Source organism: Colletotrichum fioriniae, assembly GCF_027942845.1.
Source record: "Colletotrichum fioriniae strain IMI 355084 chromosome Unknown scaffold_1, whole genome shotgun sequence".
Taxonomy (NCBI): Eukaryota; Fungi; Ascomycota; class Sordariomycetes; order Glomerellales; family Glomerellaceae; genus Colletotrichum; species Colletotrichum fioriniae.
This window is the reverse complement of record NW_027076837.1, coordinates 1,087,313-1,110,941: the sequence shown is the minus strand read 5'-3', so window position 1 is coordinate 1,110,941 and position 23,629 is coordinate 1,087,313. Positions and strand designations below refer to the sequence as shown.

Here is a 23,629-nt window from a genome sequence, read left to right as displayed (position 1 = left end):
GCATATCGACGCGTCTCTCATACAGAAGGATGCCGACGGTAATCAATGGGTTCCAGCCAAATGCTTTTGCGACTTGAAGGTTGCCGAGGAACTCCTTAATATCGTTGTTGAAGGTCTCGCTATCCTCGATAAGATTGTTTGCGCAGCGATGCTGGAGGCGTTCCAGTCCATCATCGATGTCGGCATAAACTTCATCCCTGGAGGTGCCGCTCTTCACGGAGCTAGAGCCGCTGTTCAAGGAGCCAAAACATTTGCAGAGAACGGGCTGGAGGCCGCTTCCTTCTTTGGCGACTGGGTTGGGCCTGCATGTGGAGTTCGTGACTGGCAGTTTGACCTCTTTGGAGCCTTGGTCAACGCGCCTGACTCTATGGGGGTCAGTACCGGCTGCCACAAGAAAGACAAGACGGCTTGCAAAAGGACGGAGTCTAAGCCGGACCCGACAAAGAGACCAGACACCCCAACAGATAAGACGAAGACTATGAACCCTGGCGAATCATCCACCACACATGTACATGAGACGTCGACGAGCTCGGTATCTTCGACCGTATCATCTGAACTAGCGTGCGCGCTAGCTGCTCGAGCAGCGAGGCCTCTTTCGAGGGTAGGAGTTTGAGGTGATGCCGAAACTTCGGAACGCAGATGCGGGAAATCAGTCACAGTTCATTTGACGGGGACCGTCAAGCTCATAGGCTTTTACGAGACTAGAGTCCCCAATATCAAGTGTCGAAAGCAATGGTCGCAAGCCTGTTACCATTACTCGTGAGTGGTCAAAATCCAGCCTCACTCGCATGTTCCGCGAGCCCGCGTCCTCAGGAGCTGATAGATATACAGGTCAGTCATGGAAATTCACGGAAACACGAGATCTATCACTGAGTGGACCTGCGGTGCAACTCAATCGACCAGCAACGACGGTTCAGCCACCGACGTCTGGGGATCGACGGCTGTAGCGGCATTGGCTCTTACCAACCAACACTGGGGATGGCCATGGGCTAACGGTTTTGTGCCACGTCGTGTTTTGAGGCATGCGAACGGTCTGCCGAAGAAGGATAAATACGGAAATGACATGGCTGTTGGCTGTGACAGAGACGAGTTTCCACCTCGTTACTTTTGGCCCAAGGCTAATGAAGCAGAAGAGAAAGGCATGGTGCAACGAATTCGTTTTCTCCCGTACGATGAGAACCGCAAAGCCGGAGCCATGTGGCGTGGGTTTTGTAACAAGAATGGCGCTCAATCTTCGACTACCCGCACCAGTACCGTGACGTCTTTCATTCAGAGCAAGTTTATCAGAACCGTCAACGCCAATAGTCGAACTGCTAAAGGCGTGGACGGTACAAATAGTAGGTTTGAACCCACAACTATACCTGTTTAGCTTGTTGACCGATGTAATTTCTAGCGGTAACAAGCTGGGTTTCAATTGAAACGGCAAGAGCTATCTTCAAGATTACCGACTGGGATGGTCTCCCAAAAGACACGAAGTGGTACGGACTTCGGGACAACAAATGCCGGCCCAAAGTTCTTACGCCTGATGACTCTGGATGGGTCCTTTTTGACCAACGACGAGTTTTACGCCGCCGGGCAGCATCCTGACCTTGCGCAACACACGCAAAGTTATAGAGGCTTGCCGGATCTCACACTGTTAAGGCGAGTTCTACAGCAACGCAAGAATCAACCGCCGTACGAATGTCGCGAGCTCAATAGTACAGAGTACGACGACAGAGGGATTCAAGAGGGTAACGGTGTCGGTCAAATTCCAAGAGCATACCGCGACAATGTGTTGCCCGGCATGCCCCAGGCCAAAAGACGAGGCAGAATGATTTGGGCCGAAGAAAATGACGATGCACAAGCCTGGGAAGATGATCTATTCATTGGAAGCCTCGAGGGCTTGGATGACGGTGAATTTGAGAATCAGATCGAAGAGGACTTGTACAACGGTGAAGAAGCGTCGATGACGATGCCGAGGGAAACAGAAGCGATTCTGACTCTCGCTGGTCAGGGCGACACCACGACAATTTCTCCTTCTCAAGCCTCCATCGCAACAAACGAGTTTCCTCAATCCACTCAAGGGCCTCAATCATAGCGAGATTCGACCCGCATACTTCTATGTAGAACCGATTGATCGCTCCTGGATGGTGGCTCTTATGGACGTTCCTAATCTACTTCTTTATGACGACTGTTTGACCTCTTCTTTCTCTTCTACTTGCCCTTTTTTTCTTCGGTTACTTCAGGAAGATACCTGAGATCTCATCCTATAATAAATCATTACTCTCTGAAGCAGGAATACATGATGAGCCGACTGAGTTTCTGAATATAAGCACTTTTCTTTTTACTTTTCTGTCCGTCAACACAGATTCTCAGATGGTGGCAACATGCAGTTGATCAGATTCATGCGATAGTCGAGAGATGTCGGGAGACCTCACCAAAAAGCCTTCCAGAGAATTAAGATAGCCCCAGGAAAATGCGGCTCGTCTTCTTGCAAAGTGAATGGCAACTTTGAATCATTATATCTACCAGTACACATGACAATACCAAGTCTCTGCCTAACCTAAGTAAAATACGTACGGACGGGAAGAGCCCAACAATAATAATCTTACGATTTTATGGAGAATTATTGTGGCTGCTCTCATCTATGGTGTCGAGCTCGCTAATTTGCTGCGATCCACCCTTCTTCGGCGTGAGAATTGAGCTTCTATACTCAGCCGCAGCCGAGTTCAAGCGCTTCTTCTTTTCTGACTGTCCAAGAATGAACCGAACAAAGAATTGACGAAGAGTTGGTATGCAAGCCGTGAAAATTCCGACATACAGCTCAAGGTCCGTCCAAATGACGCTTGGCATCATGGCCACTGCGAAGAAGAGAGACGTATCAGTACTAAGGCTTCATCATGTGGAGCGAAGTGGTCAGCAGCTTACCGGTAGGATTAAGCGGATCTTTTCTAAAATCTAAGATTGCTTTGATCCGGATGCAGCTTACAACAGTGAGACTGAACCCAATGCGTTAGTGACCCACGATGCTTCATGATATGAATGTTGAGCTACTCACAACAGACCGAGACTGAACATGAACATGATGGCAAACTTCTTGCGGCGAGCCAGGTTCATGCCCCAAACTTGGGTTAGAGGAAGAACCAGCATCCAAACGTCAAGCGCGATGTTGATACCGGCGTGTGCCAGCGCGAGGTAGACGATGTCGATACACTTTCCAGTCGCATCTCCTGTCCAAAATGTCCAGGCCAGACTGACGGGATTGCACTGAAACAGGCCGACGAAGATGAAGATGATGCCGTTCATAAGGTTGAGGACCTGCGTAACCCACAACGCTATGGTGATCCTTTCGCCGGGCAGATGAAAGATTCGAAGGTACATGAAGAGAATCGATGCCTTGATGATGTCGATGCAGGAATGATACAACGTTTGTAATGCGTAGAAGCCCTGTAGAGATTGATATTAGCAACGATAGCCCCAGGTCCAAGGCGTGCAGACTTAGGAAGTCCGCGCAGAAGCGGCAGGCTTTAGATACCTTGAAGAAATGGGTGATCTGTGAGTCACTGAGAGTCCATAAATCTCTCCCAGCACCGTTATCCTCGACTATCCAATAATGTCAGCGCATTTTCGGTGTTGAGAATCTCCTTGGTAGCTTACGAAAGACGTGCAACGACACGTACGCCACGAGTAGAATCTTCAAATATCATATTAATGTCTTGGTCAGGCCTTTCCGAACTGGTCGGCGACCTACGTATGCCACAATAATAGTGTAGTCATCCCAACCCCACGGTGATAGCCGAGCAAACTTCGTTATCAGCCGAAGGATGATGGCGAGTGTTGGAAGCATCGCAAACAGGACGATCCGAGCGACTTTTGTTGCTGGTACCTCATTGTGCAGAGGAAAATCACACGCGGTCCAGGTGATGTTTTGCGTGACTGCAGCAGACGTCAGACAGATAACTTCCGCACCAAGGCGGACCAAGACATACTAATGGCGTACTTGAGCGGGCAGCTCATGACAACACATCCTTCCACGAATTTGATAAAGTCGCCATCCTGACACAGACATGTTTGATCATTCGTGGGGCAGTTCGTTTGATTGAGGCCTCCCAGGAGGCAAGGCAGCTACACTTCAAGTTAATACCGCCGTAATTAGTCGCCGACGGGGGTGCTTATAGTCTTCTTACAGCGCAGGGGGGGTTATCGTCGAGTGAAAGACCTGGCACATCGGGTAGAGTTGGCTGTTGGGCGAAGATTGTTGTCACGCAGACGAGAAGGGCCACCAAGGTTGCCCGCATGATGTCAATCAACGGCCTTGGCTCTAATGAGCAAATTCGAAGTTAATCTCTGATGACCGCCAAGAAATCGAATATAGCGCGTCCTTGACGGTTTTTGTGACACCTGAAAATTACTTTCAAGAAAAAGGGTAGCACAAATAGACAGTCTCGAGAGGGGGTCTTCCATTAAAACCATCTACCCGTTGTACTCTAGCAACAAGAACCACGCATTCCAGACAAAAAGCCCACGAGACATGGCTGCAAAATGGTCCATCTCGGCGGCGTGGCTGCTCAAAGAGCCACCTCTCGCAGGCTGACAGTCTCGCTTGATTCCGGCCACCATGGTTCGGTTTCGGTGAGGTGTCTGGGGCGAGACTCTTGTCAAACAGCAAACAGGGCGTCGATGGCTTGGAGAATCAGCCGGATGGATTGAGCGGGAGCGGGCTTGTAGACGCATCGGGCCTAGTTGGCCGGAGCGGGATCCTCATCGGTTCCATCCGGTACCTATAAATGAGCACCATACCTCGAGATCCCGTTAGCAGATGTGATGTCTCACCCGGCATCGCCCTGGACAGACGCTAGTTCACCAGCATTCTGAATTCAATCGCGCGATTGGTAGACGGCTCCATTGCTCTAGCCGCACTTGAGCCACATTGTGGCACATGGAAAGAGTGCATGTGATTTGCAGTAGGGGAGATCTTCCCAAAAGATGTAGAGTGGCTTGGTGCGAGACGGTCAAGTTTAAAAAGGTTCTCGATTCACATCGCCAAATCTGATTGACGAGATCACCCATCACGAACGCCATGTTCTCTTTCACATCAGTCCTCCGTTTTTCCCTCAGGCTTTTGTGCATAGACCACATGACTGGAAAGAAGTTAGTGAGTGCGTTTTGCGTGTACACCTCATGAGTGATGGATTCGACTCACATTGCACTGCGAGCATGAAAACTCCCAGACTTCAACTCAGCGCGCACTTGAGCAAGAAGAACCAAGACTTCCTCCTTCGCCCAGCCGAGTATACCGCAGAATGCCCGCAAACTGAACCCTTCCAGTCCATCTAGAAGCTGGATCAAGTTCGTCATACCGACATCCTTGTGGTGCGGATCCTTGGGCCATGGGCCGATGGGCATCCTGAACTTTTGATGGACCACATCGACAAACCCAGCGTCTTTGACCCAGCCTTCAATTTTGGGTCCAGGGCGAGGATCACGCCCAATACTATCGCATGCTTCGATGAGAAGACTCATCCACTTGGAAATATGATGCTTTTCGGTCAATGTGCCGTCATCCGAAACGATGGAAATATCGTAGTCCTGGAATTCGACCCAACCTCCAGGAGCCAAGTTGCTGTCCATCTGATTAGCGGCGGGAGAAATTATGTCACGATGAAATGTACTCAGAAATGTTCTTGATGAGCTTTTCCCAGTCTGCAATGGAGCCTGCCATGTACCGGCAGAAGATGAAATCGTATTTGTGGTCGTTCACCCACGGACTCTCAATATCGTCAACCTCGAATTTCACATTAGGCGGCACCCTAGTTCTCAAGTGGTTAGTGGAGCACTTCTCTCTCCAGACTATCGCCTCTGAGAATCGCTCCTACCATAAGGGCTGAATCGCACTAAGATCAATTCCCAGGATCTATGCGCATGGTCAGAGAAGGGTGATAGACGACGACCTTGCGGTCTTGGGTATTGCGCTTGAATACCTCTGCGTTCTCAAACACATCCGCTGCCTCGATAGCCCCTAGAAGTCGACTCAGCATAATACGGGTAGCGCGCTATTGATCACAGAGACATACAGATTCCAGTGCCGGTGCCGATGTCAAGGATTCTATGGATACTCTGAGGCGGAATCGGGGCTAGAAAGAGCTTTCGTCCAATCGTCTTCATCACCAACATGTGGTTCAAGTCTAGTCTATCCATTTCGCTCTATCCGGTTGGAATCATATCAGTCGGTCCACGGCACTGCTTGAATAATAACAGTTCTTCTTACTTCGTCATTGGGCCCAAGGTATGCTGTTGTACTATCAGCTACTGAGCTACATCCTCAATCAGACTAGTGACTGTCACGTACTGCCCGCTCGAAATGCGTGGTAGCGTCGACCGTTTTCGGTAGGATAGTCTACTACGCTAGATGATAGAGACGCTGTATAAGTCGAGCTGGAAATGGTAGTCAGCACTTAGACAAGGCCAAGCATCGTGAAAGGTAAGAGCGTACATCCGATCGTCAATGGACGATACTGTCTCGTTGAGCTATTGCGCATGTGAGCAACCCCTTTCGTGATATACTGTTACTGGGGGGCTCCACGAACACTAGCCGTATCGTCAACTTCGATCTGGTTGTTCCCGGTTTGTACAGCGAGATCATCATTCTCCGAAACTTCATTCCTTCTTGGCGAAGATGAGTTTGACTTCGCGACCACAGCTGGCGAAGGAGACGTGGGAATTGAACCTGTCATTTCAGGAGCTTGATGTCTTTTTCGAAACAAGCAACGAAGGGGAACAACGATGAGTAGGGTTCCTTGGATGCAAGTGAGATATCAAAGTATCTTAAATCGTAAATCTGAGGGAAGAGGGGTCCTTAGTGCCAGGGACCAGCGGCAAGGTCCGGGGAACTATCTGGTGTTGGTGCAAGTCGCCGGTCTATGCATGAAATATCACATCTAAAATCAGTTCTCGCATTCGAAGATCCACTGCCTCGCTTTTATCCGGAGTTAGAGAACGAACCAGAAGTTCGTCAACGCAGCAACAGCGGGTCTCGTACCCGGCGCAGTCGCTTTCTCGAAGCAAACCAACCGGATGGTCGACTCATTTGGCATGGATTGCAGGCATTGCATGCACGCATCGTATCATTCTGCAGGTCGGTGTTCTCCAGTTGAAGATAGAGAACACCTTTCACCAATGGAGCAACAAACATCCTTCATGTCACCCCAAAAGTCTTTGGACAACCTAGAATCTTGGACTATTGGCGTGTTGCCGTGTTGAATGCACCTACATCGAATGGTTAGGATCTCAACATCTCTGCAAGTTTGTCGACTACCTCTCCAATCCGACGTGAAATCAAACTGATGTGCGCCTCTTCTTGATCAACCCTGAGTTCCACACCTTGAATCAGTTTTGCCGCCTCCTCGGCCATCCGCAATGGGACGTTGACATCCTTGCCCGCATGCCAGATAACCAGCTTCCCTTCCTGTACAACCAAATTCTTCAACTCGAACCCCCAAGGACTTCCAAATAGTTTCGCTTCCCATGCAAATCCACGACTACTCTCACGAAATGCCTCGCGCGTGCTCTGCTCCAAAACCTGCAAGATCTTGCCGTCATCAGCATACAACGCTTCCCGATCCTCAACCGGACGATTCTTGAAGGCATCAGCCGTCGCTTGGGCGAGCCTTTCCGGGTGCTCAGAGTCCCGAGCGAAATTCCCAACTTCCCAGTCGGCAATGGCCTCGATGAGTCCCGGCGACCACGGCGCAATGTTGAAGAGAAGGCGGTTCATGAGCATCATGCCGCTCAGACCCAGCTCCGATGGAAACATTCCGGAGACGATTGCCACGCCGGCGAGCCGTGGTGCTGGGATGGAGTGGAGACAAGCGAGGGCGTATGGAGCGCCGCCGGAGATTCCCAGTACGGCGAAGCGCTGGATGCCGAGGTGGTCTGCAAGGTGAAGGACATCTTGGGGGAACGAGAGGATTGTGCGGTTGGGCTGGAAGGTTGAACCACCGTAGCCCGGGCGCGTTATGGCGACGACGCAGATATTGCGCTTGGCGGCTTCTTCATGGACGGGTTGGCCTTCGTGGTGAGAGCCCGGGAGGCCGTGGAAGTGGAAGATTGTTGGTTGGTTCGGTTGTGGGGTGATGCCGAATGTGGTATAGCTGAGGGTGCGGCCATTTGGGAGGAGGAGGGATTGGTCTTTTGACATGACTGCAACTACGATGAGTCGTGCTGTGAACCTGCCAAACTAAACATCACCTCAGATCATGTCATGGTAGGTTGAATGGACGTTGGATCAATCTGACTGTTTATGGGCGCCACCTGAGCCACATCTTGGGATGCGACACGATTACGTACGCGAATCCTTCCACACGAAGCCAATGACAGTTTCTTAATCTGTCGACGGCCTTTGAATTCCGAGTATGAGATATCGGCCTATTGATGCGCAATCAAATGAATTGTGTTGATCGGGAGTGCTGAGAAATCAATTGCTCCGTATGTGTACATTGAAATGTGTATATGATCTTGATATGAAAGTTGCTTGTGAGCTTCAAGTGGGAGGTTGCTTCAGGGGTCGACTCTTATTATGCATCTCCCGATCCCTCCCTTGCCACTGTTCACCTTCTCACACTCTTCCCTCACCGACTTCAAGTCCGCCAGGTCCACCTCTCGAAAGACGCCTTTGACCTTGCCAGTAGCGATAAGCTCACCGGCCTTTTCCAAGTCTTCCCTGATCTCGGGATTGCCAGACACGAATTCGTGCTTGATATTCGTGCCGCGTAACAAGAACGAGTACCACAGCTGGGCTAAGTTCAGCACCCAGACAACCCAGAAGGGAACCATTGCGGCTCCCAGGAGCTCTTTCGTCAAAGCTGGTGGAGGTATAGATGCGATAGACATGATTATGCCCGTCTTCGGGTTGAGAAGGGGTTTTCCGGGACCCATAGTATTCCACTGCGTGTTGAACATGAAGTCCAAGCTTCCTTTGGGTACGACAGAACCGACGTCGGTGGTGGTGTAATCAATCAGTTGATCAACCATCCCCGGCAGGTACTGCCCCACAAGGCCCATCTTAGGAGTTGAAACCGTGGAAATAATCTTGCTGGCGCCAAAGACGTTCTTGGCAACTTGAATCGCGCTGAAGCCTCCACCGCTCAGGGCTCCGGGAATGAAGACGGTCTTGCCTTCCAGCGATTCCTCTCCTGCCATGGCAAGCCCGCATCTAAGGGTCTGGTATGCGGTGACGGTGTACCCCAAAAGAGAGGCAGCCTCTTCGAAGCTCATATGTGGTGGTTTTGGCAGGAAAAGCCTCTCCGGCCCAACGGCGTACTCGGAGCAGAAGCCTGGGTCGGGGATGCTGAAGGCTGGTCGGGTGAAGCATAGCCCGTACACTGCGTCGCCTACTTTGAGGGTTTTGACCTCCGTGCCAACAGCTGCGATGATTCCTGAGCCCTCGCAGCCAATTTTGATGGGAAAACTGAAGACAAATACGTTGTTAGCGCTGCGTGTGAAGATTGGTCAATGGACCCAGCCATTAATGATAATGTACCTTTCTTTGCGTAGTGCAACGATTGGGGAACCCTTGGCTCTCTGGCAGTCGCCCATCATTATAGCTCCAGCTTTCACCCGAATTATAACGTCCGTCTGGCTAGTAATGGTCGGCACCGGCACCTCAGCTACTTCCCAGCCGGCTGGGCTGCAGTGCTTTGGCGCGACGAGAGAGCGCATCGTCTGAGGGAGGAGGGCCATATTTGGTGTTCGCCTTTCTAAAGCCAATGATTTCTACAAGAAAATTACATCTGAGCGTCACGAAATGAATGCATTTTAAGTTTCGATGGAAGCAGGCAGCAGTAAGTGTGCGAACGGAGCCTTCAGGTCTCTGTCGGCGGTTTCGGTGGGGCATTCGGCGGTCTCGGCGGCACGGCCCCACCGAAAAGCACCGAACGTTTCGGCCGTGCGGAAAAGCTCAATCGCGGGCGCAATGTGAAGGAAAGATGGTCCTTAAACCATTCAGAATGATGCAAAAACCAACCTCGATAGTCGATCCAGTAGATTCCTCACATTTCTCACGCGTCGCGTAGAGGATGACCCCAACCCCCTCTTCACACGATCTTGCCCTTTATCGGTTTTGGTGGCAGGATGAGTCAAGGGGTAACGGTCGCCCTTGCAGAACAAGAGGGAACGTGACGGGGAAAGTTGAATTGGCGACGCCATCGGACTCTGTCGCGGAATTCTGCACCGCAATAACGCCCAGCGGGGAGGGAGGACTATTTCCGCCGCATTTCTTTTCTGGACACTTTCCGCCCACGGCAGGACCGCAGGAGAGAAGGAGGGGTCGTGATGGGAGGAGTTCCCGCCTGGCTCTTGGAAGATGGAGGATGTAGAATGCGGGAGGTGCGATTGTCCCTGTAGTTTCCAGATGTTATTTAGAGAAAGAAGGACCCTCGAGGTGCATTCATCATGGAGAAGCAGCCAGCAAGTCACTCGCCTTCCCAGTTTCCTAGACCTGGGGCGCCGACGTCATCGTTACTGAAGTCCTCATTGCCTCCAACATCACGAGGAATCCCGCGTTCAAGCCAATATTGGGGCTGTCGGAAATTTGTCGCCCTCTTCTGTCTCTTTCTTCCCACTTGTCTTCCTTTGATACCCCATACACCACCACTTTGCTGCGATGGCGCTGTCCAGTCTATTCGTCTTGTTAGGCATAGCAGTCTCATTGTGTTCTGCAGCTTTCGACCCAACTTCGAAGAACAACGTTGTCGTCTACTATGTAAGTAGATGCACTCTGAAATCGTCGTCATGGTCTTGTGGCTGATAATACGACAGGGGCAAGGTCCGAACCAGGGCGACCTGATCAACCAATGCCAGCAGCCCGAGATCGATGTTATTGTTCTCTCGTTCGTGCATCTTTTCCCAGCCCAGGCAAACGGATACCCTGGAACAAACTTTGGTAATCGATGCGGCGGCCAAGTTTACCCGGGTCCTGGCTTCAACGGTGTCCTTGATCCTTCGAAGGATCAGTTGCAGTCAAACTGCCCTAGCCTCAATGCTCAGATCCCAGTATGCCAGCAGCAGTATGGCAAGAAGATCTTACTATCGCTCGGAGGCGGCGTAGTATCATACCAGCTCACAGGCAGAAACGAGGGTGAACTCCTCGCAACTTACTTGTGGTACATGTTCGGACCGAAAGATCCCAACTGGACAGGACCTCGTCCATTCGATTACAACGGACAAGCGGTTGAGGTTGACGGGTTCGATATGGATATAGAGCATCCATCCACAGGTCGGTTGACATCTTTGCCGTCCCCTTTCCCATGCAGTTCATGAGTGGCAGCTGATACTTAGCTGCCTTCAGACAACTCGGAAGGCTACATTGCCCTGGTCACCCTTTTGCGTACATTCTACGCAACAGCATCGAAGCAATACTACCTGACTGGCGCTCCTCAATGCGTCGTTCCAGATGCCAACATGGCTGCCATGATCTCCGCCGCTAAGTTCGACATGATCTTTGTTCAGTTTTACAACACTCCTAGTTGCTCAGCTGCGACTTGGGCGGCTAGTAATCCGTCCTACACCCCCGGTGCGACATATCAGCAAGCCGGGTTCACATTTGATGCCTGGGTTCAATGGCTATCGAACACCCCTAGCAGAGACGCAAAGGTGTTCATCACCCTACCTGGTTCTTCAGATGCCGCGAATGCTGGGAACTACATCACCCATCAGCAGGCAAATAATCTCATCAGCGCGTACTACTGCCGGCCCTCGTTCGGAGGCGTGGCCGTTTGGGAAGCAACTCGTGGTGATAGCAACCCCTATAACGGCAAATCCTTTCAAGCTACCATGAAGATTTGGCTGCAGGGGGCTGCATCAGACACACGGCTTGCAAGCTGCCAAGTAGGTGAACGAATTCCAGAAGGAGTATCACCCAGCTAACAAACACGTAGGCGCCATCAACAACGACGGCATCTTCTAGCCAACCGGCGACATCGACAACACCGACACAGCCCAACCCCGGCGCGCCTGGTTCTTGCGGTTCCGGTATTGGATCTTGTGGTAACGGATACTGCTGCAGTGCGTATGGATACTGCGGGACAACAAGTGCTTACTGCGGAACGGGTTGCCAGTCGGGCTTCGGTACATGCAGCGCGGGAAGCAGCTCAGAAGGCAGCTCCGGTGGCAGCTCCAGTGGTAATACCGGTGGTAGTTCCGGCGGTAGCTCAGGCAGCGGTGGGAGCTCAGGGCTGCCGGTCGCAAGAGACGGAGCGTGTGGCGCAGGAGTAGCTACTTGCCGAGGCAACGGTGACTACCAATGCTGCAGCAAAAATGGATGGTGTGGTAATTCGGATCTCTATTGCGGTGCTGGATGCCAACCCGGGTATGGCATATGCAGTTGATTTCGAGAGCGGAACGTGGGGTCAAGTACATAAATATCTTTGGCACGTTTGTACATGAGAAGGAGCCACCATAGTAATACAACATACTAATGTCAGCTAAAGGTTCTGGCGAAAGAACTTGCAGTTGACCATGAATAATGTCATGGCATGGACCTACGACACCTTTGAGAGGCTGTCACGTGAGATGCTATGGTGAAGTCGTGAGCACGACAGCGGGCAGTGGGCACAGATGCCATTCTCCACCTGCTGGGATCTTCCTCCGCAAACCCACAGCCTCCCACCGTTCCACTCCATCCATCCCACTGCACATCGCAGATCCGATAATCCAACTTCACTGCCTTGCTACGCACGTATACACTTGCTCTCGACTTGCAACTACCTCTTGTTGGATGACTTGGACCACAACATTGGATGACAACCGATTTGCTGGAGACGGCGAGCGAAGGCCTCGGATGGGGGACATCGTCGAACCTTCAGATTCAAAGCCAGTTACTGAAACTCTCTAGTTGTCCGCGGCCCGAAGATTACAAACTAATTGTAGTACATGCTGCCGACATGCATACTCGAAACGGAGATGACAGATCCGGGCCCCTCGCGGTACGGCAGTTAGGAGAGACCGGAGTTTTCCCCGAAGGCTACCTCATTCGCGTCTTACGACCAAACCTCTCGGCTCTCGGTGCACCATTCGATGATGGTGGGGACGCTTGGAAAACCTTCTGTGCTGTCGTTCTGTCCGTCCCATCTCGCCAGACCACTTGAAGGCTCGCAGACGGCTAGACTAAGCCCAATGACTCGCCAACATCTGCTCACTCCTTCTTATTCCCACACTTCCAGAGTTATGCCACCGGAACGTCAACATGAAGCTTCTTGTAATTCGCCGAAAAGCTAACCAGCTGCCGGGTTGACGGACTGACGTTCGACTAATCGGCTCCGACAAGGGCGGAAAAAGATGTCTTCTATCACCGGCCAAGCAATTGTGCTTATCTCAAATCGACGCCCGCCTGTTGCACGTGTGTTGTCCATCGAACAAAATCATCACGACTTGATTCAGGCAGTGGTGGTTCCCCCGCGTATGCACGACAACCCTACCGCTATCGCTGCCGACATCGCTGCCGGTCTCTCCGCTAGGCTGCTGCGGCCAACGACCGAGAAAGATGTCATCCCCATGCGTTGGGACCTCGAGCTAATCTTGGAGCCAAGATGGGAGAACTAGCCCCATCGTGAAACCCGGCTTCGAGAAGATTTGCGGACGGCCCGCTCCTCAGGGGCTCAATGCCGCAGCTTTCTTCTTGTCAATCAGCCTCTAGCCGAAGATATTGCGGGAAAGGAACCATAGCCTCGGTGCGACCTAAACTCACAACGACATCACAAACCATTACGTGATGTTCTGGCTCCAGTGCGCTGCCCGTCTTTTGCATGCCACTAACCTTCGGATGCCCCGCAAACGATGACTCAAGTACCCTACGGACATGGACTTTGGGGAGGGGGGCTAATTGCGCCGACAGCTTTCGGTATGACTGCAGCATGCGATTGTATGCAAAGACATGTGTCTTTCGCCAACACCGTATTTGCGCCTTACTGCAACGCTGCGAGATGCCGAACCCCACCGAATCTCCAGGCTCAAAAAGAAGGAAGGAGATGAGATCCGCGCCGGGTCGCTGATCCATGCATCCCGTCTCTCTGATGGAACGTTTCCAGAACGCGCGTTTATATCCTTCCAACGAAAAGCCGTCCTGCCACACCAATATCATATATGACCTCACGTCAAGGATGAGGGCGACGTGCTCCAAGATAATTGCCCGAAATCCCCAATATCCGATAGCTACCTTACTATGCGTAAGCGGAGCCAGGAGGACGGCAAATGCAAGGAAAGGTCTTCGTCTCTTCAAACCCCAAGCAACCGCAGATTTCATGTTCCAATTACCAAGACGATAGTCGGCGCACGTTCCATGGGCTAGATTTGGGTCGAAACCTTCGCAGTCACTTCCGACAAGCACATCCATGTATCCCGAAGCCTGAGGGAATACGAAGTCTCGTTAATATGAAATGGCTCTTACTTGGACAATTTCCAATGACCGGAGTGCAACATCCGGCACCGCTACTACGGCTCGTCCAGGAGGCTCTACGGGGTTTGATCAGGAAACCTCGAGATGGTTACACGGCGCCCGCGGCATTCCCGCCGTCTTCTTGCAGAACCAGATTAACTCCTGAGAAGCATATGTTGCCAATCTTGGATGGGAGTTTCAAGCGAAGCATCAAGAAACTCTGCTTTGTCCTCAAGATACAGGAGGTTGTCGGCCACCTCCGCCAGCCCAGGGCTAATCCGAGCAGCTTCTTCACCCCAGATGCACGAGCCACGTGCTCACCACACTTCTTTTTTAACTATCCGTACGGACTTTTGAAATAGAAGAAAAGACCGGCTTGGGTGATCCCGGAGCCAACAGTAGCATCTCGTGTTCGATTCGTCCATGTACGTTTCTACGCTGACGAGAAGACAGTCCCCAAGCGCAGAATTCGCCGCGAAGATCAGATGCCAAGCTTTCTTCTTTCTGCCCACTCCCTCCCTTCGTTGGGCCTCTCATCCCTCAGCTTCGCAGCCACGAAAGTCTCTTTTGGGGTTAAGTCGCCCGCCCTAATGCCGACGACCAAGTCATGTCCCAATGACACCTTGCCAGGGATCGGCGCCTTAACAGCTGCAGACATGTCCCTCACCGCTTCCATGGCCGATCTTCTGCCGCTCTCGCATTCCATGTCGTTCAATATTTGGCTTTGCTCTCCACTGGCACCATCAGCAGAGTTCTGGCTGCTCCCTCCACGTTGTCAGCCAGCAAGGGCCATCTTCTTTCAACAGGAGACTGTAACTGCCCTTGGGAGATTGACCATTTTGCTCACATGCTCTGCGTTTTCGCGATTAGGGGAGAAAACAGCACCCACTAGCGAACGTTACTTCTGACCCTCATCTCCCATCGGAATGGCCGGCGCTGCATGGTTTCTTCTCTCGCGTTGACACTTACCCCGACTGGGCCTCGCCTTGGAAGGATGAAGCCGCCGTTTGCTTCCAGCGTGGGTTACCTGCGGCAGAAGGCTGGTTTTCTTCCATGCTGCAGTGAAAAAATGTTCTAGTGTTAGTGTGTGTTGGCTCGTTGAAGGCGACGCCATCCGTACCGTTGTGCGTGTACCGTTCCCTGACTCGCCCATGAAACACGACGTCTTGGGTCCGATCGCAACGCTACTCTGAGTGTTTGCTGCTAGCCTAAAGGGCTCGCCTCAAAAACACCAGCCCTCTGCGCATTCTAACTCTCAGCCCCCCTCCTGTGCTCGTCCGCTCTCCGTTCTTGAACCGGCCACGAACGAGCCCAAGTTTTTGAAAAGCCAGATCGGGACCCTGCTAGACATTTTCGATTTTTCACTTCCAATTGTGCATGACGTTGTGGAACCACTCTTTGTTGACCATGCTCTCGGTAAGTTCTGTTGTTTAATCCCTTTTGTCAGTTCCTGTTCCTTCTCATCTCAACTCTCCACTAACACCAACCTCTTCCGGTCATGAAGCAGAATACGGAATAATATCTGTTAATGTCTCAGCCTCGCTGCTATGATGTTCAGGCTGGTCAATCATGATGACCCTCCTCTCCCCGCACTTCAAGCTCGAAGAGGTCTCCGAAGATGACATGGTCATTGCATCTCTGGCCTGGGGCTTCACTCTCGGCTTCGGTTGGCTCACAGTATGGACGGCGATCAAGCAGACCACCGCCATGTATAGGCGGCAAGGCGATCGTATCTACCGCAACTCATATATCTGGATGATTTGGCTGGAGATTCTCGTGTGCATCATCTTCAGCACTATATGTTGGCTGCATCTCAAAGGCATCATACCGCCAAGGTAAGTCAACACACTACTCCAAGACAGTATCGAAATGATTCTGACTGCCGGCGTCTTCAGCTTTGCATTCTACTTCTGCATCTGTAGGTTACCACTACTGCCTTGTCCGCTGGGCCATCTACTGACCACCACAGTGACCACTTGGGCTCTCCAGGTTCAATTTCTTCTCCAAATCATCATTAACCGATGCGCCATTCTTCTTACCAACCAGAAGCGGGCATGGCGACTTAAAGTGGGCGTCGCCGTACTGATCACCGCCATCAACATTTCCGTCTACAACATTTGGGTGCCGGCTCGGTTACAGATATCAGAAAGATATATCGAAATCAACGAGTGGTGGGATCGCTGCGAAAAGGTCATCTACCTGATTGTCGACGGCGCGCTCAACATCTACTTCGTGCGCATCGTCCAGAAGAACTTGGTTACCCACGGCCTGACTAAGTACAAGCGACTGACGCAGTTCAACATGTTCATCATTGGGTTTTCTTTGAGCATGGACGTGCTTATCATTGCGATGATGAGCCTCAACAACACATTTGTGTAGGTGGTCTTGCGCGAATCCCAAACTCTCGTTGTGGACATGACGGTGGGATTTGGGTAAGTGTGCACAGCGCACTAACGTTGCTCTTTAGTTATATGCAATTCCACCCCTTGGCATACATGGTCAAGCTCAAGATCGAAATGTCGATGGCCGAGCTGATTGGAAAGGTTGCTCGGAAACGCGATCTCGGCATCCTATCTGCTGCCGACTTCAACGGGAACCGAGACTCGTATCAGCCGTCCGAGTACAGCTTGCAGTTACCTACTTACGCGAGAGGTCGCCCTGTCGGTGGGATCGATGCCACGATCAGCAGCCAACCCCCGAATCCCATCGAACTCAACAATGTGGCGAAGCCAAAGATACCCGCATTGCGAGGAGTTAACGTCGCTGCCGTCAGCTCCGGTCCGAGCAGTCGGAGACCTTCGATAGGTGCCGCGAACGCTACCGACGCCGACGGACAGCCCAAGATGGCGATTTACAGAACGAGGGAGGTAGTCGTCGAAATCGAAAGGGTCCCTCCTACTCAGGGCCACCAACCAAGTACGAGCCAGGCGAGTCAGCTTACCCTCGACGACTCTTTCGATATCACCAACTTTGAAGACGATTCATCGATCAAGGGTCTCTCGGCGGCTCAAAAATCACTGGCATTGCCAAACATCCAAGCCCCGTGGGCCACGCAAGAATTTAGCACCAAGATATGGGACGGCACGAATTGCGACGAGGATCCCACCCTGCCGACAACAATCGCGAAGATTGGATCATGGCCAAAAGACACCTGAAAGAGGGGTTACAAATCAAGCGCACTACACTATCGAGACCACGCGGCCGAGGCACCTCGTCTGGCCAAGGTGGACCCCGACCACGCTCAGACAGAACCGAGCGGGTGATGCGGCGGGCGAAGCTTGGATGACGACTAAGGGACGCCACACATCACCCAATCGCTGGATCTGTCGCTGGATGGGAAACCCTAAAAAGAAATCGGTTGAACGCCTCCTCACCTCCCCCCCTTTGTACGCCACATTCCCTCGTGCGGCTGTCTCAACCCTTTCGAGTCTCGACGCTGCGGCGGAGGGGATGGAGGATTCGATACGCCTGAGACCCCTCCGTCCCTTGTAGGGCTCGATGGCGTTCAGTTTCAGTACTGCGGTTTCACAAACGTTGCTGCAGAGAACTAGATCCGTAGATCCGATCTAGAGAGTCATCATCGTCGACTCGACGGGCTGAACTTTGCGGGATGAACGATTTAGTCGAGTATGACGGTATCGGCGCACTGTCGAATCCGAGCCCAACGCAGGACTCCATTCCACCCCGGCCTTCCCCACGAATACAATTATCAACATGTTATGAAATCAAAATTAGACGAAGGTGAGCATGACAGGCAAGACCTAGGCTGGATACAACCAGGCTGTCTAAGGGTCTCCCTGGAGAAGTGCAACTTTCACCAGTTATGAGCGACGGAGTAATATTTGCAGGTTCTTTCGGTTTGGGCTGCATGCACCAAGAAAAAAGCCATGGTCACCGAGCAAGGCGTTCTACGGCCGGGACAAACTTTTGCGGGATACTCTTTTTGTGTTTTTTTCATTAATGATACATGGGCACAGGAGCGCGAGCTCCTTTTGTTATCTTTCAGGAATACCCCCGAGCTAGGAAAAATATGAAATACGGTATTGGTGAGGCCACTGCAACGGCTTCATCCTTGAATATGACTTTTTCAATGTGCTCTTCCTTGTAGTGATGAAAGAGTATGTGAGCAATGTTGTGAGTACCTGACATGCAGCGTGCGGCTCTTGCCAAGGGAGTCGGAGAATATTGACATGTCCGCGGGGGAATATTCGGAGTCAGTGGAATGGCACGGGTATCCTGGCCGTTGTTGCACCAGTGTTTTCCCTCCGGTGAACGTTTCGACTATGTTGGATTTATGATGCTTCGTAAGCTGGGCGCGGGCGGCTGGGTCCAGTTCCCGTACGGGACGGTAGCACCCGCTTCCCCCTCCCTCATCACGGGTTCTGTGAAAAGAAGGTTGTGTGACGGGTGCTACTTTCAAACGTTTGCGAGTTATTTGGGTCTTGGCGGTATGTGTAGATTATGGAGGTTTTTGCTATGGTGCTGCTTGGGGTGGGAGACTTGTGTAACGTGATAAGAAGGTATGCACTGATAGGTATAAGGTTGTGGAACTTGAAAGTGCAGCTTTGGGTGGTATGCTTACCTTGCAAGAATATCTGGTTGATGGGGGCCGGCTCTACGCAGTAGAGCGCGAGTAGTTGAGACCCCTCAGATCCTTCATTCCAAGTGGGGGACAAACGTGGGATACGCTACCTTTGTTATATCAGCCCAAGGTACCTTTGACCTCCTAGATAATCATACCAAAGTAAACAGTAAGCTTTCAATCATTCGAGGTGCCTCATATCTAGCCCTGAATACTTTTTCTCTATCCTCATCGGGACCAATATTCTCTCCCGGTACGCATAGTACCTCAAGTTAAGTCGAGGGCCCTCTCTTAGTTAGGTGGCCTGGCCTGGACTGGTCTGAGACTTTCCTAGTCCACAGCAAAAGAATATTCAGGAACAAGTTTCTACTGCGCTATCTTGAAGTTGCATCCATATTCTTTTGCTTCTCCAAACGGATGCTGTCAGCGGAAAAGCCATGCTCAGGTGAGAGAGAGAGCAGGAAGACCAGTTGAAGAGCCGAGCCAGCGGCCGGGCGATCCACTTTTTCACCGAACCTCGGATCCGGACTGGGCAGATATTACCGGCTCCGAGCGGAGAAGGATCCCGCGAGCAAGTCGGGCAGAAATCCCGCATCTGCGCTTCCGTTGTCCCCTACCTAGTACGTACTGCGGCAGGAGAATGGGGGGTTGGTGTGAAATACGCATTCTCTGGAGCAGTTAAAAATGCAGTGAAGTGATGCCGCTGCCACCCCCCCCTCTTGCCCGTCCGTGCCTTCTTCTCTCAATCACTCCCTGCTTGGCAAGTGAATAAAGCAGGCAAGCAGGCTAACAGGGTGCGCACCCAAGGGTTCCGAGACCTTTCGCGTGAGTTGATAATGCAGTGAAGAGATTCTCATACTTCTCATCGTGGCGGAGGATGTTCATTGGCTTCGGAGGAGGGGCATGCAAGCCAAATGTAAGATCTATCAGCTGCATCAGCATCCAAGCCGTCACGACTGTTGGGCGGTAACAAGGTCCAAACCGCAGCAACTCAAGCCTCCGTAGCGACATGCAAATGAAGTAACTCGCCTTATTGGACAAAGATAAAAACATGTGATCATAATATGGAAAGCCTTGAGAAGATGGTCAACTTTGGAGAGGATCCGCCGCCGACGTTTGTCTTCAGCCTGTTCAAGAAGGGTGTTGAAGACCCTCTGCGTGAGTTAAGAATGCAGTGAACTACACCGCCTTTTCACGCAGAAAGCAGTTAAGTAAGCACTCCCTTCGAGAACTCTTCGGGTGGGTTAAAGATGCAGTGCAGTACGGTTCGTGCGACGGTAGGACGCAATAGCTTAGGTACATGGCCTTGGACGCCTAGTGTCGGCGATGAATGAGGAAGGGGGTGTGATACGCGGAAGACTTCGGCGGACGTGGTTGAAGAGAGGAGGGCTCAGTCGCTCAAGTATGGTTGCGCCAAGGCTGAAGATATATTCGTGCGGAACTTTGGTCCGCTTTGTCACTTTCTAAGTCCCAGTGCCCGAATAGATCACCAGTTTGACATCATGCCGGGCTCTGTAGCCGCCAGTCTTTGCTTTACTCGCATCGTAACGCAGCTAGGTTCTAGAGCCCTCTACCTTCCTTCCATTATTGTGGTATCGAGCTCTCTGTTCGGTTCTAAAATATTGTTTGATGTCATTCGGGTTCCCAGAGCTCTTTGATGTATGCTAAACTCCTACGATTTCTACTATAGCAATGAGCCTAGCAGATGTCAGGCGGTACAACAGACCCACTTCCACCAGCAGCCGGCTCCGATCATCGTGTAACGGAGCGAGAGGCCTCCGCTGGCAAGTCGGGGTAATTAACCTGTGCCGCACCTTCAGTCACCGACTTGCCTTCATTTTCCGACGACACGGAAACAAAAATCCCCTTTTCGTGAGCTATGACTGCAGTGTAATGAAGAGAACGGCGTAGTTGACCCGTCACGCGCCTATTTGCGTGAGTTAAGAATGCAGTGCAGGCGGCCAAGAGGAGCTGAAAACAAAGTTCTGAGAATGAAAACCAATCTGCCAATGCCCAGGTGTGTGGTGAAGTCTGGCTCGCGATGATGAGGTTCAATCGCCACAATAAGCCTTTGAAATGAAAAACATCCATAGGCGAATCCTCTCTAGTTCAGCCCTGTGCAGCATCTTCTCGTGCCAAAAAGCCCGAAATCATCGTTTTCTAAGGGGAGGAGGGCCCATCACTACTCTCACCACCGCTATTGACTCTTGCTCTCGGCCCCTCGTGTAAGAATGCGGAAGACCCTTCGAGTGAGTTAAAATCGCAGTGAAAAATAGGGCTGCACGGAAAACAAGTTCATCAGGTAAGGTACTTGAGATATGTGTGAAAAAAGCAACTGCGCGTTATGACCGGGCTGCATCACCAGTCAACCCATCCGACATCAAGCCACAATCTGCACCGCCAACTTTACCTCGCATACAGCTGAACTCCCGAGGCTCACTTTCTCTCTTTTCTGCGAGTCTTCTCTCAAACAAGGTCTCAGATGACGACTCCTCCCTCGTATCGCAAACCCCTCTGATTGGTCACCTAATAAACTCGACACATCCCGTCGCGAAGCCCGGGCGACCTCGGTGCACGCGGGGTACCGCACCGGCTCCCTCCCGGGAGCTCCGTTGAGGACCGGTGGGATAGCTATCGAACCAAAAGAATTCCCGATGGTGGCACAACACCACACCATCCAACAGGCGCTCCCGAGTCCCCGAGTCCATTGGATGCAACCAACGAATTGTTAGTGTCTCCTTCCCTTACCTCAAGGCTTCCCGATTGCCGGTTGCCGGGCAGCAGCCGATCCGACGCCAATGGGAAAGCCCAGCACATCAAAGCTACCACTTAGTAAACTACTGCACGTCGGACGGATGTAACGACGCGGGCTGGCAAGCTTGGTAGCTTGGGGAGCCTCCAACCAACAGCCCAACGCGATGTTTCCTTCTCCCTTTTTTCCCCTGTGTTTTTTTTTTTTTGCCGTTCTCCACACAAAGGAGCTTCTCCCAGGATTCAGACCACGCCATTACGGGGGTAGGATCGACTCCCACTAGACAACGGGGGTCAGTCTCCCAATCAACGGTCCCGATATTAATAGGATCGACCGCGGGGAAGAGAGAAAGAGGGAGGATGGCGGATGCACAACTAAACCTGCATTGCAGGCTTGCAGGCTTGCGGCTGGGTGGGCACTGCCGGGATATGCAGAATGGCTTTCAGCTGTTTTTTCGTTTGTTGTCACACGTCAGACTGGAGCCACCGCGCCCATTAGGATCCAGTCCAGGGAAACAATACACGACAAAAAGCAGGGAAACGGAGAAGAAAGAAAAGGGATGGGATTTTCTTGGACTCGCTAATGGGACTTGGTAGAAAGAGCAAAACCCATATTTACTTCCTTACCTCCCTCCCCGCCTCCCTTTTTTGTCCCGCTCTAGTGATTCTGCTCCTTCTCTCTATCCTCATCCCACAAACCGCCATCACCAGTGACTGAAGCATCAAAAACGAACATCACGATACGGTCAATTCCTAATACCCAATCACAACCACAGCCTCACACCACCTCCCAAATCCCCCAAAACAACACCGCAACAATGTCCTCAACAGCAGTCTCAACAGGCACCGCCGCCGCCCCCTCCGCAACCTCGACCTGCACCGCAAGCCTCTACGACACCCCCGAACACGACCGCGTCTGTGCGATGCCCTACGGCGGCAACCACACAGACATAATGTCCGCCTGCTGCAACGACGCAGACGTGGTCGCGTACTACGACAACTGCGGCCTCTACTGCCTCGCCCTAGACCAATCCGTCAAAGACCTCCAAGACTGCCTCTTCGAACAGGGCGCGGGCTACACCGAGGTCTTCTGCCGCGACAACGGCAACGTGAACGCCTCCGCCACGGCGACGGGCAACATTGACCCGCCCGCTTCGGCGCAGGCGAGTGTTGTTGCGTCGGGCGGTTCCGGGTCCGGGGCTTCGGCTTCGGCGAGCGGGAGTAAGAGCAGTTCTAGCTCGACTTCGTCGGCGAATGCTGCCGCCGCGGGTGTGCATGTCCCTGCTGGCGTCAACACATTGGGGCTGACGATTGGCGCTCTGCTTCTCTCTGCTGCGACATTCGGCGCTCTTCAGATCTAAGAATGAGAGAGTCAGGGTGATTTGAAGAAGTAAACAAGGACATTGGGGAAAAGAGGGCGATAGAAATGAACATGGCTGGGCTATGGAGGTCCCCGGATATGAAGTGACAAACGGCCGATCGACATAATGAGATCACATCACAACATTACGATACTACTCGGTGAATACGGCCGAAGGCAGCTACCTAGACCAGCATAATAGCAGCAGAGTACGTGACAAAAGCACGCGATATACTGTCTGCGTTCACAGGAGGAAAATGTATTTAGCATGTTGTTCAATCAAGTTAGTATCGAAACTTTACTTATGGAAACAAAACCGCCTGCGGCGCTTCACCGTTCCGTGGAGCACATGAAACCATGTAAGCTGACGAGTGTTCCTCGCGAATTCTCACCTGAGGCTCGCAGCCCCGAAAGGCGCCCCAAGTGACCTGCAGTCGCATGAGCGGCACCTACCTACCTTTGTACATACCTTAGGAAATGCACCATCTCACAACCTGCGAACCCGCCTGCGCCCGTCTTTCCACCGGGA

The 23,629-nt window shown here is 52.0% G+C and overlaps 7 protein-coding genes across 7 annotated transcripts; 4 read left to right on the top strand and 3 right to left on the bottom strand.

Annotated features, from left to right (window-relative positions):
• Positions 1–1,453: 1,453 nt before the first annotated feature.
• On the top strand, positions 1,454–2,077 carry N0V96_000304 (uncharacterized protein; the record flags this gene model as incomplete). The annotated part of the gene is made up of 1 exon (XM_065755898.1): positions 1,454–2,077. The coding sequence occupies one exon, from the start codon at positions 1,454–1,456 to the stop codon at positions 2,075–2,077; it is 624 nt and encodes a 207-aa protein (XP_065615138.1).
• A 518-nt stretch (positions 2,078–2,595) lies between these two features.
• Positions 2,596–4,048, bottom strand: N0V96_000303 (uncharacterized protein; the record flags this gene model as incomplete). Its single annotated transcript, XM_065755897.1, has 4 exons — positions 2,596–2,840; positions 2,908–2,978; positions 3,038–3,426; positions 4,043–4,048. The coding sequence occupies 4 exons, from the start codon at positions 4,046–4,048 to the stop codon at positions 2,596–2,598; spliced, it is 711 nt and encodes a 236-aa protein (XP_065615137.1).
• A 3,210-nt stretch (positions 4,049–7,258) lies between these two features.
• Positions 7,259–8,223, bottom strand: N0V96_000302 (uncharacterized protein; the record flags this gene model as incomplete). The annotated part of the gene is given in 2 exon segments (XM_053195438.2): positions 7,259–8,199; positions 8,217–8,223. The coding sequence occupies 2 exon segments, from the start codon at positions 8,221–8,223 to the stop codon at positions 7,259–7,261; spliced, it is 948 nt and encodes a 315-aa protein (XP_053047091.2).
• Positions 8,224–8,535: 312 nt separating this feature from the next.
• N0V96_000301 (uncharacterized protein) lies at positions 8,536–9,717 on the bottom strand (the record flags this gene model as incomplete). The annotated part of the gene is made up of 2 exons (XM_053195437.2): positions 8,536–9,445; positions 9,518–9,717. The coding sequence occupies 2 exons, from the start codon at positions 9,715–9,717 to the stop codon at positions 8,536–8,538; spliced, it is 1,110 nt and encodes a 369-aa protein (XP_053047090.2).
• A 1,050-nt stretch (positions 9,718–10,767) lies between these two features.
• CHT2_1 (Chitinase 2) lies at positions 10,768–11,901 on the top strand (the record flags this gene model as incomplete). The annotated part of the gene is made up of 2 exons (XM_053195436.2): positions 10,768–11,251; positions 11,324–11,901. 2 exons carry the CDS (start codon positions 10,768–10,770, stop codon positions 11,899–11,901), a joined length of 1,062 nt encoding a protein of 353 aa, XP_053047089.2.
• A 4,075-nt stretch (positions 11,902–15,976) lies between these two features.
• Positions 15,977–17,562, top strand: N0V96_000299 (uncharacterized protein; the record flags this gene model as incomplete). Its single annotated transcript, XM_065755896.1, has 4 exons — positions 15,977–16,242; positions 16,270–16,325; positions 16,377–16,782; positions 16,875–17,562. The coding sequence occupies 4 exons, from the start codon at positions 15,977–15,979 to the stop codon at positions 17,560–17,562; spliced, it is 1,416 nt and encodes a 471-aa protein (XP_065615136.1).
• A 4,996-nt stretch (positions 17,563–22,558) lies between these two features.
• Positions 22,559–23,101, top strand: N0V96_000298 (uncharacterized protein; the record flags this gene model as incomplete). Its single annotated transcript, XM_053195434.2, has 1 exon — positions 22,559–23,101. The coding sequence occupies one exon, from the start codon at positions 22,559–22,561 to the stop codon at positions 23,099–23,101; it is 543 nt and encodes a 180-aa protein (XP_053047087.2).
• Positions 23,102–23,629: the final 528 nt, after the last annotated feature.